Genomic DNA, 20,056 nt, shown 5'->3' on the forward strand with positions numbered 1-20,056 from the left:
GGATAAAACAAAGGTGACAACACAATGATGACTTCTATTACTGTACTGGCCAGTCAACTATAAGCACCTCAAGAGGAGGGATCATTAGTTTCATGTCTTCAGTACCTAAGGCAGTGAATGTATCTAATGCTCATCCCATGTTTTAATTTTGCCTACTGTTATTCTACTGTGGTTTTCCCATAAATCTCACTCTTGTGCTAGTAACAACAGACAGGATTCTAATAATTCCAATTCCCAATCCTCTGTCCTCCTGAGAAAACCAAACTGGTGACTCATACAACTTACTTTGGTAAAAACAGACATTCAAGAGAACAGAGAAAGCATTAAGTTCCTTAGGCCTAAGAAATGCTCAAATAAAGTCCTTTGAATGGAATATACAGGACATGCAAATACCAATATTTGAAACCTAAAAAGATCTTTATTTCCACTTGAGGGTATTTTGAAGTACAATTAGGAAAAATAGAATTTCCACCTTCACCTTTATTTCTGTTTTATTTCTATAACTAACAAACACAACCCACTGAAAATGTACAAGGATGAAGATGCTTGAATTAATGGAACTAGTAGGAAACAATTGGAAATACCAGGCATAGATAGATCCACACAAAAAAACAGAAAACACATTGGGAGCTGGTGATGGTCAATGAAGCCAAAAGAAGTGGAGAGGTTGGAAATACTTGTACGTACAAAGAGAAGGTCTACCAAAAATGCAACTCTCCCTGTCTTATGTTAAAACATGCTTTTACTGTATATTCTAATGCTTTTATGGTTTTATTTTTGCATTTAGCTTTTTATTCCATCTGGAATTTAGTTATTAACATAAGCTAGGTATCTGACTTTATCTTTTCCAAGTATAGAGCTAATTGGCTCAACAGCATTCTTGAACAAGCTAAACTCTCAGTGTTTTCAAAAGCCACCTTTATATATGATTTTATACATTTTTAAAAAATCATTCTGACTTATTGATCTATTTGTCAATCCCTGGTTAATAACATAGTTTAATTACTAGTTATAGTATGTTTTGCTATTTGATAAAGTACAAAGTTTCTTTGTTATTTTTCAGTTTGGCTCTTCCATATTTTCTAATTTCTCTTCTAACAGAATTTTATTAAGAAACCCTGCTGAAGCTTTGGTCATGCTTATTTTAAAGATTAGGGAATATCATTGCTGTATTAAATTTCCCTGATCAGAAAGCATGACCTTCAGAGAACTCAGGTTCTTTATGTTCTTGATTTTTAGTTATTTTCATATAGATTTTTTTCATGTGTTCTTGTGTATTTATTCTCAGACATTTTAACATTCAGAAGTCATTATGAAGGGGATATCTTTTCTCACTCATTGCATCTTCTTTTATTATAGTTACCATACAGAAGAGAGACTGATCTCTGCACAGAGAATTTGCTTCAAGTATTTCATGGCTCTATCTAGTTCCAATATATTTTAGTTGACTCTTCTCAGTTTCCTAGGGAGATAATTAAAATCTTCAAAACGTGACATTTTGTCTCAGTTTTCAGAATGTGAGCCATTTATCTATTTAAAGCATTGGCTAGAGCATCTAAAACAATGGTGAATAGCAGAAGTGACAATGAACATTTTTGCTTTGTTCCTGGGTTTACAGAGAATATTTTGAAAAATTTTACCACTAAATATGAAACTTACTAAAGGTTCCTTCTGATCAGTATCTTTTATCAAATTTAAAAGTTTCTTTTTACTTGAAAGGTTTGAACGTTATACCAGAAATGGGTGCTGAAATCTATCAAATGCTTTTTCAGTATATGATCTTGCTATTATTTTTTAATGTTAGGTAGTAAATTACATTACTAGATTTCCTAATGACAAGCCATCACTAGTATGCTAGGATAAACCAATTTATGTGTACTGGGTTCAATTAATTTATTGTTAAATTTTTGTATCTACGATTACAAGTGAAAATGGATACAATTTTTTTAATGTACAGTCATATTAGAATTATATGCTAGCCTTGAGTATCAGAGTTGGGTATCAGAATTATATGCTAGCCTTGAAGAATAAAATAGCTTCGATATTTTCTGTATTGTCAAATATTTTATTAGACATAGAAATTATCCACTTCTTCATGGTTATTTAAAACATGTTTATAAAACCTGGTCCTAAGGACATTTATATAGGTGGATCTTGGACTACCTTTTGCAGTTCCTTAGTGTTTGCCTTACTGGCAAATTTAAGTGCTCCACTTTTCTTAAATTTTGTTGTATATTTTTAAAAATCCAATTCATCTATACATATTTTCAAATGTATTAATTTTTTAAAAATACATAATATTTATTACTAGATTTATCTTGCTTTCTAACTACAGATTAATACTTTTTTTCTATTTTTTCTTCTGGAATGCTTTACTAGAGATTATAGAATTGTATGGTCCAACATGGTAGTCATATGTAGCCATTTAAATTTAAACTCATGTTAATTAAATCTTGAACTGCAGTTCAATGGCACTAGCCTGTTTCAAGTCCTCAATATCAACATGTAAGTGGCTACCATATCACCTGGCACAATTACAGAACATTTTCATCATTGTAGAAAGTTCTGGAAAGCACAGTAGAGGACCTAAATCTTCTAAATGTTATACTCTACAGGTTGTAGTATATAGTGTATTCATACTTATTCAGTGCTAAATATACTTTCAGTTTATATTTCCATTTTCTAATAAGAGTTACATTAAACTTCTAAATAAAGGTGCATTTAATTTTCAAGGGGATAATGTATTTTGGCATTTAATTTTGTGAGCTATTTACTGCCAATTTCTTATTTCAATATACTGTCAACAGTGAACTGCCCTGAATGATGTCTATTTTTTAGAATTTGTTGACATTTTATTCACAGATTAACAGTAAATTTGTATTAATGTACTTGAAAATAATACCTATTTTCTGTTGGGCATAAAGTTCTATATATCTTTTAAAGCAAGCCTATTATTTGTTTTCTTATGCCAGGTCTACTTGATCTTTCTGTTTATGAGATAAGTATGTCAAAATTTCCCTAAACAAGGTTTTGTCCATTTATCAATTTTGTAACTATAGACTCTATTTCTAATTATGGGAAAGGTATATAAGGTTTCATGATAATAGTAAATATTTGTATAAATATATAGTTTATATATTATGTATGATGATCTATGTTTACATAGTATCTAAGTAAAATATAATTATATACTGATAATTATACATAGAAAACTATACATGAAATCTGTCATTTTTAATGCTCTTCACATGAAATTTTACTTTTTCTGATATACAGCTCTCCATTTTTCATGTAACTTTATTTTAAACCATTTTATATAATTTTAATTTTGTGTAGATTTTACAAATAGCATATAAATTGAGTTTGCAAGGTTTTTTTCAGTTTTCCATTTTTGATGTAGAAACATATAACTGATCAGTTAATACCGAATACAACTAATTAGCTAATATTGATTGTGAAACACTGGCAACCCAATGTGAAATAATCTAATTCCTTTCATTTGTTATTCATGTTTCCCATTTACAGTTTTTCTTTATTCCCTCCTATTGTACCTACAATGGTTTGAGAGCAACAGCCCTTATTTCTATTCTTTAAGTGGTTAGTTGCCTTAGCTTTTTATTTTGAATTAATTTTAGATTTACAGAAGAGCTGCACAGAAAGTACAATGAGTTCTCATGAATTCTCTACTAACATCTTCCACAACTATGGTACTATTATCAAAACTAAAAAAAAAAAAGTGGGTTTTTACAATTAAAAGAAAAAAAACCCTAAGAAAGTAACTTAGGACAGTACTAGTAGATAAACTACAGACTTCGATTTCCCCACTAATGTCCTTCTTCCGTCTCAGGATCCCACCTGGGATAACACATTATTATATTAGTCCTCATTGTCTCCTAGTCTCCTCCAATCTGTAAAGCTCCTTGGTTTTCCCTTGTTTTTTCTGACCTTCGAATAGTGTCAGGTATTATGTAAACATTCTACAACTTGGATATGTCTGATGGTTTCTAGTTATTACACTGGAACTACAGATTTAGAAAAATACTTAACCATGAAGTGCCCTTGTCAGGGTATTATGTATTGAAACATCACCAGAGAAGCTCACCTGGGTTCCTTGGCTAAGGCACAGGAGGGTTGTCCACTGTAAAGTCATTATTTTTCCCTTTCTACACTGTTTTCAGAAAGGAGTCGCTAAATCCAGACACACTCAAAGGAAGGGGTCTCAAGCACCTACAACCTCTTGGAGGAAGGACTAGCAAACAGTGGATATATGGTAAAAACATCATAGCAATAAATGAATATGGAAGGATGTTGAGGCTATGAAAATAACCCATTTCTCCTAAAAGTTGAGCGTTCTACTTTAACATTCTTAGGTGGATCCTCAAGATCCACAGGCAAGAACGTCACAGTTGTTCAAGTGCAACATTCCAATGATGATTTTCTATTTCCTTCCCTTCTGTTTAACACTTGGAATTCTTATGTAAGAAAGATTTGTCTCCCTCATTCATTTATTTAGCCAATCATTTATATCGGTATGGGTTTATGGATATTTATTTTCTTCTCTGGGTTACAATCCAATGTTCTTGTTATTCATTTTGTTCCTCAAATTACTAGTTTGGCCACCAGGAGCTAAGTACTTAATATTTTTTGCTATTTTGGTTTTTTTGGTACCAGGGATTGAACTCAGGACCTTGCACTTGCGAGGCAGGCAGCGGAACCACTGAGCTAAAAATCCCCAGTCAAGTTTTTAATTTTCAGTAAGGATATGTACCCACTTTCAATTAAGATGTAGAGTTAACCTAAATCTACAGCCTCTCTCTAAATAAGACAGCATACTTAACATGTCTCTCTCCACTTAATACCCCACACCAGCTCGTGCATTTATGTCCTAACAACCTGGAATTTTAAATTCTAATCATAATTAAATTTTTACATTTTTATTAACATTTAAATGTAATGATCTTTGTTTCTAATTCATCTTATTGAATTGCAGTACAAACTCAGGAAAGTTTCCTAAAGATTATCTAATGGCACAAAGAGAGACCTAGTATATGTGAAAACATCTTCATTCGGTGCTCATAATTCAGTGGTAGTTTTACCTAGCAAATACTAAGGTCAATCTATGTTGTCCCTGAATTTTTAAGAAACTGGTCCACTTTCTTCTGTCATTCCAAGTTACTGACAAAAAAATTAAGCTGCTTCGTTTTTATTTAAGTGATTTATTTCCTCTCTATTCTCTGGGTTCTGATAGTTTTCTAAAACGCATCTGAATAAGGCTTTTATTCATCTTTTGGCTCTGGATATGTTTTTCCAATATTTCTGTGGTATTTCCTCCTCAATGTTGTCTTTTCCTCCTAGCAAATCTTCTATCAGATACTAGAATTCCTAAGTTAATCCTTCATGTCTCAACTTCTTTGTAAGAAACTAGACTGCCTTAGCTTTACTTTCCAGATCACTAGCTCAGTCTTCAGTATTTCTCAAGACTTTTGCAATTTAATGTGACTTGTTAATTCTTAAAATTTTTATTTTGTAATTTTTAATCACTCCATTTTTAGGATGTGATATCCTAAGGATATGAATTAGAATTTTTAGTTTACTTCTATTCCCTTACATTCTAGCCTATTCAAGCTGATAATTCTGAAGGCTAGAAGTCCATTATAAAGGGACTGGCAGATTCAGTGTCTAATGAGGACATGATTTCTGGTTCATAGATGGCAATTTCACTGTGTTCCCCCTTGCCACAGCTGCTGTTTGTCCTCCTGGGCAATGACAGAGATCTGGAACCTACCCACACCAGGAATCCTCATTAGCTTATAATTCATTTTCTTTAAAGAGTAGTTTCTGTGTTGGATCCTGGAGTTAAAATCACCATGGCTCTTGCTGCAGCAGAAATGAACCAGGAGAGTCCCTGGGGTAAAGAAACTCAGAGGGCCACCAGGCCCAGGTGGTCTGCATCTAGGTATTTCAGTCCGCATGCACACCCTCTGCCCACTTTATTTCTGTTAACATTGAGCCTGAACTATTTTTACCTCTGCATTTCCTTTTTTTTAAGGGCCTTTTTTGGGTCTATTTTTTTTTCCTGGTACTAGGAATCAAACTCAGGACTTCACACACCTCTTAGGCAGGTGCTACACCATGGCCCTACCTCCACATTTTTTCTCTTAGCACTTATTAGGATGTAGTTTTCCTACTTTGGTTATAGTGGAAATTTGATCCCATCTGCTCCTTAAATTTCAAGTTCTCTTGTATTTTATTTTGTTTTTGTGGGGTTTTTTGTTTGTTCAGAGAGAAGCTCCTTTGTTTGAACCAAGATCTCATGAAGGATTAAGTACTGGTTTGGTTTTTATGCCTCCTTGGGTTTTTTTGATTTTTTTTTGTACCGGGGAATCCAACTCAGGACCTTGCACTTATGAGGCAGGCACAGTGTCACTGAGCTAAATCCCGGCCCCTCCTTGGATTCTTAATTTAGAACACTTACTCCTACCCTTTTTTTCTATGATATTTACTTGCCAAAGGTATCAACACCATGGGTCAAAATTATCTTCTGCTATGGAGTCTGAGGAGGTTTATCTGTTTTCTCAATTCACCATTATAAGGCAATCTTACTCAACTGCCCCACAAGAGGATACAAATGTAAACTTCTTAGTGTACCCTCTTATAGCTTGAAATCAACCTACCTCACCAACCTTATTTCCTTCTCCATCTCTCAAATCCCCTGCATTTAAAGAAGAGAACATAACACTTTCAAATGAGCTTTAAAACTTAGAATTTCTACAATGGAGAGTGTCAGTGCCCTTCTCCTGTGTCTGCTTCAGATTTTCACTTTATAAATAGTCCTCATTTCCAGTAGCATTTCAGGAGCACTTTGCAAGGACAGATTGTGAATTTTCACTCCAGCATTTGATTTAATCTATACCAATATATTGCTTTGTGCAAAGCACTGAAACAATCAAGTGGTCATAATATGAGTGATTGTAGCTTTATTTTATAATTAACCTGGTTAACTGAAGCTCCCTATGAATGCCCAAAAATATCTGAGACAGAGCAACTATATAATTTTATCTTTTACTGAGGCTTTTTGAGAATGAAAGGGGGTGCTATAAATAAATGACATGTACAGTATAAGGCAAGCATCCTGGATTATAAATAATTTGTAAAACTTATTAGAAAGGTTTTTCTTTAAAAACATCCTGGCACTTTGTACATCTGTTTAAACATGCTTGATATTTACTTTTCCCAGAGATATCACTGCATCCCTCCTACTTGGGCAGACACAGTTCTGGGTAAACAGACAAGGTCCCTGGCCTTGTGGGGCTTACAATCTTAGCAGCCTTTTCTGTAGCTAAGCGAGCATGTCTTTCCATCTTTGGAACACACAAGAGCGTAGAGTTTCTGTTCTATCAGAGCTGTCACTGATCTTTTTTCAAAAGCTTGATGCAGTGAGAAGGGAACAAAGGCTTTTTAGGCAAGGATCAAAGTTAGCTTGTTCAACCACTCACTAGTGACATTAAGTCAGATATTTATGTGATCCTGGTCTGGAGGATAAATACACTGCCATACTGTTTTAAGGACAAATTATTTGTATATGCCCTGTGGGTGGTAGTTACTGCTATACTTTCTCAAACGATAGCACACCTGAACACAAAGAACAGAAAATATTAATTCAACCTGACAGGAGAAAGAAGACAGGGGTGGAACTTGAGTGGAAAATGTGTCCGTGCTGGACAAGGAAAACAACATTGAATGGAACTGTTATTTGCATCATTTGAGTCAGAGCTTGGGAAAGAGGGCCTACTGAGAAGCAAAAAGTGAGCTTTGATTAACAGAAATCAGCTGCCTAACTCAAGCCTTTTCACAAGTAAGCCCTGGTGTTCTGATTGCAATATTCCCCTCCAAGGCTCAGAGCCTAATGTCCCCCAGAATCTCACCCTTGTAGAGATGAGTCAAGAAGCCCAAAAGGGAGGAACATGGATACTGGGGAGTGAGGAGAAACCTGAGTGGAGGTGGAAAGATCTGATCTGCTCTTTTACCACAGGCTTCTTCATGGCATGCTCAGAATGTTCATAAGCAGAGAAATTAGAACACTGTTCAAGTCCACTATCCAGTAATTCAGATTAAGTGAACAGCTTTTAATCAACATAAATCTGAATACTTATTCAGTTAAAAATATTGTGTTGTTGGTATAATATATGAACACAGGTGATGAGAAGACATTTACTGATAATAAAAGAAAAAGGAGTAAGTTTCTAATACATTCTGCTTTTGCAAAACTGCTTTTCAGTACATTTAAGATTTTCACCTACAAGCACCAAAATTTGAAGTAATGCTAGACTTCATTTGACAACAAATCTTTTTCTATTTAAATTGCTTACTGCACTTAAAAATAAAGCACTGGGGAATACTAGAAAATTCAAAAGAAATTAGAGTGAAAATAAAAAGCATCTGTAATGCCACCATTCAGAGTATGCCCTATTAACACCCTGATATCTAAGTATGGACAGCTTTTATAATATGACATCATCACTAATGTTCTTTATCCACTCCACTTTATTTCTGTGGTCACAGTAACATGCTGGGCAATCCAGTATCTATAATTTTTAGAACACTGGATTTCCATTTACAATCTGTGGCAGGCTAAAATCCTTAATTAGTAACAGCAGGTGCTGAAGGCTTAAAGCAAATCACTCCTGTATTTTAGTGAGTTGTTATTTATGTCACTCTTATCACCAGGAGCAGGGTTAACAATCAGCAGCAGCTGCATGGACCTATGCTCTTACATAGCAATATTGGGCCTCCAGTTTCCCCAGGAGTCAGAGATTTAAGCAGCTCTATCAGGAGAAACTGAGCAAGCTGCTCTTCTGGTAAGGGCGTACAAAAGGCCCTGCTGGAACTTCACTCTCAAGGGTAGGAAACCACAATTTATGTACTACTAGATAATTAGCTATTTTATTCAGAGTTCTATTTAGTGCAGCTTTGCCTAATTCCACCATAACCTACCACTCTGAGCTTTAATAGGTTCCGCCATCTTGAAAAAATTTAAGAGAACCTGTTAAACAGGTCCACTTCAGAGTGGTAAATAATTGTTTAGAAAATTTGTTCTCAAGAAGTGAGATTAACCAAGGCGGTAATAAACTGCACTCAGCACAAGGGCTCCCTCTCATATCCATCCAAGCAGGTCTGTGAGACTCTCCAGAAGAAAGCAAACATAGGCCTGCCTTGCTTTCTGCTGTGGCCAAGTTTTATCTTTTCTAGTGAGGTAGTGATGCCCCCGCTTTTGTACTGTGAAGTAAATTCAGGGCCTACACTCGTAGCTACATCCCACCCTTAATTTTTTTCATGTTGAGACAGGGTCTGGCTAAACTGCTGAGGCTGGCTGGTCTACAAGGTCACAAGAGCCAAATTTTGGGATTCAAGGAGAGACAGTCAAAGGGGCACTTTCAGCAGACGCCTGTGACTTCCGTGGAGGTGGCAGGAACCTTTCCAGCCTCCAGTCTGGTTTCCACATTTAACCGCTCGAGTGTGTGTGTGCACGCGTGTGTTTAAGCTTGAGCAATGACACCTCGGACACCATGCTAGTTCGCAAAACCAGCAAGCCAACGTGTGCAAAGAGGAAAGCGGGAAATAAGCTTTCCGATACACTAACTCTCCGATATTAACACTAAAAACAATTCAAGGTTTGAGCCCAGCAGTTCGAGTGCCATTAAATTGTGCTCCTAGGTTACACAAGTGGCCTTGGGCTGGAAAAGCTATTTTAGCAGGGTGGGCAAGCGTCAACAGAAAGGGCGCGACTGTCTCCTCACAGGGCCAGGCCTAGGCCTTCCGCCTCCTGCTGAGGAGATGCAGCCCGCACGGGTACCTCGGCCGCTCCCCCAGGCGCCCTGGATGTGGCACCCTGGCTGTCCCCTCGACGAGAGTTGCCTGGACCCAGGCCCGCCGCGTGGCTATAAACGCAGCTGCCTCCCGTTCCTCCTCCTCTTCTTACCTGGCCCGAGATCCCGCCGAGCTCCCGGCTGATAATTGAGGCCGCCATGGCCTGCGGCGCACGTGCAGTGGCGGAGCAGCCTGCCCTCAGGAGGAGCTCGGCAGACGCACCGCGCGCCCCTCCCGCCAGGGCGCCAGTCACAGCTGTGGGCGCGCGCACCCGCCGCCCTTAAAGTGGCCCTGGCGCCGGCCCGCCACTTGGGGGAGCCCCGCTGCAAGGAGCACCCTGCGGGCCTGGGCCAGCGCCCGAGGCTGAGGCTGGTGTGGTGGGAGGTCTTTAGGAGATGGCAACTGACACCCTGCCCAACCCCAGGTTCGCGGAAGATAAGGAGCTGCCAGCCTGGGGCGGGGGGGAGCAGAAGCACACCCTCCTCTGAAGCTGGTCTCAAAAAATTAAGTCATATCCTTTCTTATGGACAGTTTTTAAGTTTAAATGTTAGGAATCAGCAAACAGGACTTTTCTTTCTATAGACAAACATTATATATTATTCAGAGTCCGCCAAAAAATGTATACACACTTTAGGTAAAAAAAAATAGTATGATTTTTTTCAACAAGATGGCGTTACCCTCCTAACCCCTCCTATGGTGGACTCTAGAGGACGTTGTATATGGCAGAAAACCCACTACACTGCCTGCCTTCAGACAAGAAATTGAAAATACATGTGCAGCAATCTCAATGACCAGGGTTACCAAACAGAAGTTTGCTGTGCTAATAAATTTTTGGAAGCTAATGGCCACTACTAAGATCACCTTTTGTAATTGTAGAGGCCAAAGGTAACTTGTTTTAATCTCATGATGTCTGAATAAATTTAGTATTAAACTATACCAGTTTTTATTTTCCTGAAGTATGTAAACATTTTCTGGCGGAATATATATATATATATATATATATATACATACACACACACACACACATTAGAGATTGGTAGTACACTCATAGTGTTTTCTTTCCAAACCACTCAGAAATTAAAAATTTTAGATGCACATTTGGTTCTGTGATTTAACAAATACTTTTCCCATTTTCTCAAATGAAACAGTGCAGTGATAAGAAATCTTCTGTTAGCTGCTGCTCTGACTAGTACATTCAGAATTCACTAAACATTTTATTGAGATCTTTCTTAGTTACTTTTCTTGTTACTGAGACAAAATACCCAATACTGACAAGTTAAGAGAAGAAAGGTTTATTTAACTCACAGTTTGTAGAGGTTTGTAGAGGTTTCAGTCCTGGCTCCAAGTCAGGGTGTCCTGTCAGACAAGCATCACAGAGGAGAAACAGTTTATGGCGGGCAGAAGGTAGCAAAGCAACAAGAGTCAACTACAGCTTTCTATCCCTTATATCTTATCCGGGCTACCTAGAGCGAGTAGCACTCACACCCTTAATCCTAGCATTGCACCATGAATCAATCCCAGGGTCACACACTGTAGATCCAGCCGCCTCTGAAAAAGACCCACCTATGACTGCATGAGGCTTTGGGAGGACATCTGGACACAAGCCATAACAAGATCTATCAGGTATCAGGACCTGTAGAGGATTCGTCCTGCTTTTACAGTAGACCCTTGACTTACAAACTCAATTCATTTGTGAGGGCTAGTTGTAACCCAAGTTGGTTGTAAGTCAAGACTTTTTCCAATAAGAAATAATGGAAATACCCATAATGAGAAATAATGGAAATACCCAAACTTCCCAAAGCACCCCTTAACTAACCTTTTTATAATAAAAAAGGGTGATATAATGTATGTGATTTACCAGAAGCACCAATAATATTATAGTGTATTCAAAAAGTTATAAAATGTACCTAGCTTACCAGATCAAAAAATTTCATACTGTACTCATCATTCACATTGACATCTTGGGGTTGCAGGAAGGAAAGATGAAATGGAAGGTGGTTATTATTGTGTGGAAGGAGAGTCCCCTTCCATAAGAACATCAGAAATCTTGATCTCTAATGTCCTTTCTTTCAAGGGAGACTCTGAAGCCCACTAGAACTTGCTTCTGGCTTACTAGGTCTCAACATTTTCAGAACTAAAAACTGGTCTAAGGTTTATTTCTGACTTTTTTTAACACTGTTCTGTAGTATGACATTGTCCTTAAGCAAGTGAATTAAAAAATTGGCTTTTTCTATGTCTAAGTGGGTCTTCTCTACAAACGTTTGTAGTTCTGTCCATTTTTTTAGGATTTCCATTATTTCAGAAGAACTTTGCTTCACTGATTATTGGTACTCCCCCTCCTCATCAGAAAGCTCCTCAGCTGCCATTCTCTTGCTCAGCCAGAAGTTGCTAAAGTTCTGTAGACAGTTCCTCTGAGTGTTCCTCCACCAGTTCCTCAGCATCACCAATATCTATCTACCTGGGAGCCTATGAACTCTGCTATAGTGATAATGTCATCAACCTTCAACCTTCAATTGAAGGCTCAGGCTCCTGTACACAGCCTTCAAAGTCTCTCTCCGGTATAATTTTAGGCCACACTTTCTTCCAGGCAGATCTCAGTGTCTTCAGAGAGACATTGGCACAGGATTTCTCAATTAACTCCACACAGGAAAGACCAGAATTTGAGTCATAAACCAAGACTTTGGTCAAAAGTTAAAACTAAAATTCCAGTCATGACCCAAGTTGTTCATATGTCAGGCCAGTTATAATGCAAGTCCACTGTACAAGTATGTCATGAGCTTCCCAATAGTAGAAGTATGATGATGGTTACTTAGTTTTTTGTAGACCCTTGATCTCACTTGACCATATAATACAGAAGTACTCTACATGAACCAACCCTTCAGGCAGTTTATCTCTGAGCAAGCCTCCTGGTTTCTGAGCAGCTACTACGTTCTGGGGGCCTGATTTACATCATAAGAGCATGCAGAAATATTGCTGTGGTTTTCTATTTTGGTGGAAATAAATGGTGTAGATACTTTTCTGAAAGGATCATTCTGTATTACTTTTGGAAGTACAGTTGGCCCTCCATATTCATAGGTTCTACAACTGTGGACTGGACCAACTATGGATCAAAAATATTTGAAAAAAGAAAAACTGCATCTGTATTAAACATGAACAGATTCTTTCCCTAATCATTATTCCCTAAACAGTACACTATAGCAACTATTTACATAGCATTTCCATTGTAGTAGGTATGACTGGATAAGTACGCTTATCTAAGTACTTAAGACCTGAAGAGTTACAGACATTTTAAGATTTGAGAATATCTGTATATAGATAGATAGATATAGATATCTTGGGGGTAGAACCCAAGTCTAAACAAGAAATACATTTATTTTTCATGAATACCATATATATATATACACATACACCATATATATCATGAATACAATATATATACATTTATATGTAGGTATACATATATACACAAATGTATATGTATATATACACATTTATTTTTCATGAATACCATATATATATACCATATATATCATGAATACCATATATATTTATACTGAAGGTAGTTTTATAGAAAATTTTAATAATTTTGTGATTCCTCATATGAGATCAGGTGTAGAGTTTTCCACTGATGGCATCATGTCACCACTCAAAAAGTTTCAAATTTTGGATTTTCAGGTTAGGTATGCTCTATCTGAACACATAATCTAGAGATAATGCACCAGTATGTGAATAATTTATGTAAATACTATGCCATGATTATAAGGAACAAGTTTCTGCAGATTTGGGTGTCTGCAGAGGTCCTGGAAACAGTGTCTTACTTATAAAAAGTGACCACTGTAAACATATACATTTAGTGAATGTTGCTTCTTTACTTCTTTTCAAGCTAATCAGAAACAGAGAACATCTAGATAAATGTGTAGTTGGTTTGCCTAACAATACAGGACAAAGGTAAAGCCATGCTCAAATATTGGGGTGGGGTGTGAGCTGAGGCAATTTGGAGCATCCCCTTTCAATAGTATCCATGCTTTCATTGCCCCAGAGGTGGAGATAGCAAGTCTGATGCTAATTGTGACAAAGACATTGTTGAAACTAACAAAGACATGTTGCTTTTGAGTTTGGATTTTAAAATGGCCCTAAGATCATGTGAAAGGAAGTCATCACTCATGTGTTGGAGGAAGAAAAAATAATATATTTTTTCTGTATCCAGAATACAAGAGTTCAAACTTCATAAGAATAAACAGATTTTTTGTTTTTAATCTTCAAAGAGAGAAAAGAAAGGAAAGAAAGAAAAATCTTGCCTAGAGATGAACAGACATTTATTATAAAACAGTGCTCTCCCTAAAGGGGATTTCACTCCTCATGGGATGACTGGCAATGTCTAGAGAAAATTTCATCATTACAGTTGTGATTCCCAAGGATATTAACATGCTACTTATACTTTTGTTGAAAAAATGAATATAGCGCTATGATTTATGAAATACTATAAGAATAATTATATATAATTATATATAACTATAAATATATTTAAAAACTTGCACACAAAATTAGTTGCCTATCTTTGAAAAGTTAAATTTATGAGCACTCATATGCCTTATATTATCCCCCCACTCAATTAAAATTATAAATTTTCACAACACCTTTAATAGGTTTACAGGTAATATAGGATACATAATCTGTTCAAATGAACTTTTTTTTGGTTTTTTTTTTTTTGGTACCGGGGATCAAAGTCAGGTCCTTGCGCTTGCGAGGCAGGAGACGTAACCATTGAGCTAAATCCCCGGCCCTGTTCAAATGAACTTTTATAAAGAACCCATGCTTTAAATATTTGGAAAGTTTCTATCCAAGTATTTTACGGTAACTGTTATATGTGTTATATCTAACACTGTTGTTTACTGGACTTGTTCTCAAAAGCACAGAAGTTTAGAATTCAGTGGGACTCTAGAGATCACACATTTGTCCTCCCCTTTCAAAGATGTTGGAACACAGAGAATGTTCTCATAAATAAGACTGGAGCCACAGAAGTTGAAAGCCAAAGAATTAACTAATTTTGATCATTTTTACTAATAACTTTTTTATGTACTGCATTAAACTCTCTTTTTAAATGTATGTACTTTAAAATTCATGCTTGTGTTGTCTTTCAAATAATTTCAAACGTCTACCATAACTTGATTAACCATTAAGTTCCATTACAGAATTATAAAGAAATATCTTTTCGAAATGTTAAGACTTTTGCTTTTGCTTTTGTCAAGCCCCCCATCCTTTCTAGCAATTCATCATAGAATAGCCAAATTGGTCCCTTAAAATATAAACCAAAATATGAACTACCCTTCTTAAAATTCTCCATTCAGAAAAAAGTCCAAATACTTCTCCATGTCCAACACAGTTCCATGTTCCTGGACTCTGCCTCTCTAACCTTGCCTCTTGCCATTCCTATGATCTCTCACAACTCCTTCTCACAATGCCTTGTTGTTTTCCCCAAAATGTTTTTCTCTCCTTCCCCACCCCCCAGGATTTTCTATTATATTTAGGTTTCTGCTATGGTGATGCCTCCTGAGACATTCTCCATCAGAATCTAACCCCTTACTCTATTTTTCTTTATCTCCTGTGATATAGAAAATTTATTTCCACTTGTCTAATCCAGACCTCTGGAACAGAGACTTAGTATGTCCCATCTACCACCATCATAGATTGGCCTAGAAAGGCAACTGGGCTGATAGCTAGCACCAAAATATTTGAATGAAAGAAGGACTTAAGGTTATTTCGGTACTTGGTTGGTATATGAGGACTGTTATTCGGGTCTTTCCAGCTCTAAGCCTATGATCCATCCTCTATTTCATTAACACTGTCCATTGTGTAGTGGAAGAAAAAGACAGGCTTTGAAAATAAAAAAATATTGCACACACCAAAATGACAACCCTAGTATCTCAAAGCCAGAATAGCTACAAATCCCATTGGTGGTGGCCAACAGGAAAAGGTAAAGTTTTAATCTTGGCCTTTCCCTGTTTAAAAATATGGAAGGGCTCCTCTGATTATACAATCAAATTTCAATTCCTCGATAGGGCATGTACTAGTTAATCTTGATTGTTAATTTGACTAGATGAAGAAACACCCTGAAAGGGGAGGATTGTTAGAGCTCTAAACTCACCAATGGGATAACCCATTAATGAGTTCATAGTTGAATAGGCTATTAGGAGATGGGCCTAGTTGGAGGAAGTGGGTCATGGGGCCATGACCATGGGGACTATATCTGGTCCCTGGTCCCTTCTTCCCTGTCTCTATCTAACCTGCTGTGCTTTCTGGCCTCTGTGAGTTGAGCACCTTTCCTCCACCATGCCCTTATGCTCTTCTGTCTCTGCCTTGGACTCACCCAACCCTGGACTGACAATCTGAAATGTGGAGCAAAATAAACTTCTCCTCCTCTAAATTACAAGTGCTGGGTATTTTGTCCCACAATAAGAAAGATGACCAATACAGGATACACACTATCTTATCACACAGTCTTGTTTTCTAGAGTTAGTGTTTGTATTAATTACCTTCCCCATCACTGGGAGAAATACTCAACACCCACAATTTAAAGGACAAGAGGTTTATTATGGTTCATAGTTTCAGTCCATGGTCAGCTGGCTTCAAAACAGAACCATCATGGTGGAAGGGCCTGTTGGCCTATTGCTGATGTTATGGTAGCTAAGAAGCTAAGAGAAAAGGGAGGAGCCAGGGGAAAAGAATACACTTTTCCAAGTCATACCTTCAATGACCTTCTTCTAACCAGGCCCCACCTCCTAACACCAAACCAGCTAAGAACTCATCAGGGGTCTAATCCCCTGTTCAGTATTGTGCCTCCATGACCCAATTACCTTCCAAATACATTAGACTTCTGGAGGATGTTTTAGATCTAAATTATAACCATGTTTGATCAAGTCAAGTGAATTAGTTTCTGTACTCTTACAGTGTCCTAAGTACAGGTTGCACACAATCAGATAAAGGGACTCATTTTTTTTGGTACTGGGGATTGAACTCGGGTCCTTGCGCTTGCACAGCAAGCATCGAAACCACTGAGCTAAATCCACAGACCAGGGACTTCTTTTTTATAGGGCCGATTGATGAACTACCTGATGCCCTGAGAAATCCTGAGCTGCCCTTAGAGGATGGCCTTTACCATGAAATCTCTGTGTGTACATTTCATTGATTCAGGAGCTATCTTGGATATGTCCTTCCTCTGTTTCTCCTCAGCTACTACTTGGTCTTCATTGATTCTGACTTCAACCTAAAGAATTTTCTGTCCCATTTTCCCTGCATCAAAATGGCTAGATCCCCTCCCATCTGAATGCCTCCTTTCTGCCTCTTGCTCAGTTCTGCTAACATGAAAGTGCAGTTCCAACAGCTGCCTTGTCTAAAGTTTAGCACACTCATTCTGAACATAATTATTTGTCTTGGTTTGGTTTTATCCCACATTACACACTGACTCACATTTTTCTTTTGTAGTTAGCCTGGGAAGATAACTGGAACATTTTCAAAGTACTCCTAATTTCATGTGCTACAGACTGAATATATATTTGTGTCCCCCTGAAGTTCAAATGTTGAAATCCTAACTCCCAAGGTAATAGTATTATAATTAGGATGTATGAGAGGTCAGTAGGTCATGAGGAAGTAACATTAATGAATGACATTAGTTATCCTTATATACAAAAAAAGAGGCAGGACATGAGAGGTGCCTCTCCAAAATGTAAAGATACAGTGAAAAGACACTATCCATAAGCTAGATGACATTGGATCATCTGACACATTAATCTTGGACTTCCCAGCTTCCAGAACTGTGAGTAATAAATGTCTACTGTTTATAAGCCATTCAAGAGTGAAGCTCAGCTGGTCCCAGCACCCAGAAGGAAGCTTCCCCGTCGCCATCACAAGCTCCTAGGACAGAGAAGCTGAGCCAGTCTCAGCACCTGGAAGGAAGCTGCCCCGCTGCCATCCCAAGATCCTAGGGCAGAGAAGGTGAGCCGCGTGGGCTCCAGAAGCACCCCCCCATCCCGTGGAAATGAGAAGACACATAAACAAGCCTCAAAAATAGACTTCCAGATCACCTACACCAACCCCAAAGGGAAATGAGACGGAACACTCTGATACTCAACCACCTGGACTCTGAACTGGCAACAAAAGAGGATCTGGGAAAAATGAAATCAGAAATAATTACTCAGGTAACAGCAAAGATTTTGCTCATGGTGCAAGACATGATTAATAAATCTAGAGAGGACACAGATAAAATAATAGAGGATCTGAGGAACATGATGGAATCCCAACATAGGAAACAAATGGAATCCATAAAACAGATACAAACAGATTTCCAAGAGATTAAAAACTCCATCGAAAGTCTGTGCAGCAGAATGAACCAATGTGAGGATAGAATTTCAGATATAGAAGATAAGATTGCAATTAGTGACCAGGAAAAGAAAAATTGCTTTAAAATTGTAAGGGAACATGAGAAATCAATCCAGCAGCTGCTAGACAATGCAAAGAAGAATAACATAAGACTGACTGGAGTCAATGAAGAAAGAGGAGACAGTGCAGATGACATAAAAACACTGTTCACAGAAGTGATGGCAGAAAACTTCCCAAGGAGGAGAAAAGAACGTGACATACAGATAAGTGAGGCATATAGGACTCCAGCTAGCCTTAATCAAAAAAATCTACACATAGGTATATAATAGTTAGGATTCCAGAAATCCAACAGAAGAACAAAATTCTACAAGCAGTGAGAGAAAAGAAACAAATCACATACAAAGGAAAGCCCATCAGAATCACAGCTGACTTCTCAATGCAAACCTTCAAGGCAAGAAGAGCTTGGAGTGATGTATTTTAAGCCCTAAAGGAAAACAGCGTCCAACCCAGATTGATGTACCCTGCAAAACTATCTTTCAAAATTGATGGTGAAATAAGATACTTTCATGATAAAGAGAACCTCAGGAACTTCATGAATATCAAACCGGCACTCCAAAAAAATTTTAGACAATACCCTAGGAAAAGACAATGAGGATCACAACCCCAGGAAACCCAGCAGAATGAATCCATTGGGTGCGACAAATTAAACACAAAGGGGGAGAATCCAACAAAAAGAAAAAGTCATGACAAGGCTTTTAAAACTTTTAACTTCATCTCCCTAATGAGTGTATAATTCAATCTTATTATTGTACTGATTAGTATTTTTCTGATTCTAGAATTTCACACTATTCCTTGTGCTGTACTGACTATTTCTCATCTTCTTATGTCTACATTTTAATTGGGTTGGCTATTAATGAGCTCTAAGAATTCTTTATATGTTGTGGTCATAGGTTATACGCATTGTAAATATGGTCTGTTTAAGGACTACTTTTCATTTTAATGATGTCATTTAAAGTTCTAAATTTTGATGGAATCTCATTTATCAATTTTTTTCTTTTATACATCATGTCTTTTGTATCCTAGGTAGTTCTTGCCTACCCTGAATTCATAAATATTTTCCCTTATAATTTCTTCTTAAACTTTTATACTTTTAGGCTTTCTTATTTAGGTTCATAGATCCCTTCAAGTTATTTTTATGTATGGAAATAAAGGATTGAGGTTAATTTTTTATATACGGATACCAGGTGTTCTAGTGCCATTTGCTGAAAACACTGTCTCTTCCTCGGCTCTTGAATCGAGTTTATATTCTATAAAATGCTAATGTTAAATAATCTTTCAAAACTCAGTGGACCATATATGTGTGGTTCTATTTCTAGATTCTCTGTTTTATTCCAATGATCTATATGTCTTTCCTTACACCAACACTGCCTTGATTACTGTAGCTTTAGAAGAAATTTTAAAATTGGGTGCTAAACGTCTTCCAACACTGTTTTTGTTTTTGTTTTTAACTTTTCTAGGTCCTTTGTACTCCTACATAACTTTTAAATTTCAATATCCAGTTCATCATTTATAGCAAGTATACACAGACCTGAATTTTTATATATACCTTGTGTTTTCTAATCCTGCTAAATTCAAGTACAAGTTCTAGGGGCTCCTAGATATTTTCTCTGTAGATGATCATTTCATCTACATATAAAGATTTTGCTTCTGCCGTGCCAATCCTATTCTAGTTGTGTCATTTTATTGCCAGACTATTTTGGTTTAGACCTATGTTTCAAAGTCTAATGAACAGATGAAGAGTAGGCTTATATGC

General features: G+C 37.1%; 1 protein-coding gene across 2 annotated transcripts in view; it reads right to left on the reverse strand.

The window, feature by feature from the left end:
* The window catches only part of Sohlh2 (spermatogenesis and oogenesis specific basic helix-loop-helix 2), an 81,004-nt gene extending 70,894 nt beyond the window's left edge, over positions 1–10,110 (reverse strand). For both annotated transcript variants that reach the window (XR_002398295.2, XM_021266483.2), the window contains exon 1: positions 9,980–10,110. Coding sequence is in view for 1 of the 2 variants with exons in the window: in XM_021266483.2 (XP_021122142.1) it covers positions 9,980–10,027 (48 nt within the window). In the remaining variant the exon portion in view is untranslated. The remainder of the gene's footprint in view (positions 1–9,979) is intronic.
* Positions 10,111–20,056: the final 9,946 nt, after the last annotated feature.

This window comes from Heterocephalus glaber, unplaced genomic scaffold (genome assembly GCF_053883595.1).
Source record: "Heterocephalus glaber isolate CG9 unplaced genomic scaffold, H.glaber_assembly_v1.0 deba00001720, whole genome shotgun sequence".
Classification (NCBI taxonomy): Eukaryota; Metazoa; Chordata; class Mammalia; order Rodentia; family Bathyergidae; genus Heterocephalus; species Heterocephalus glaber.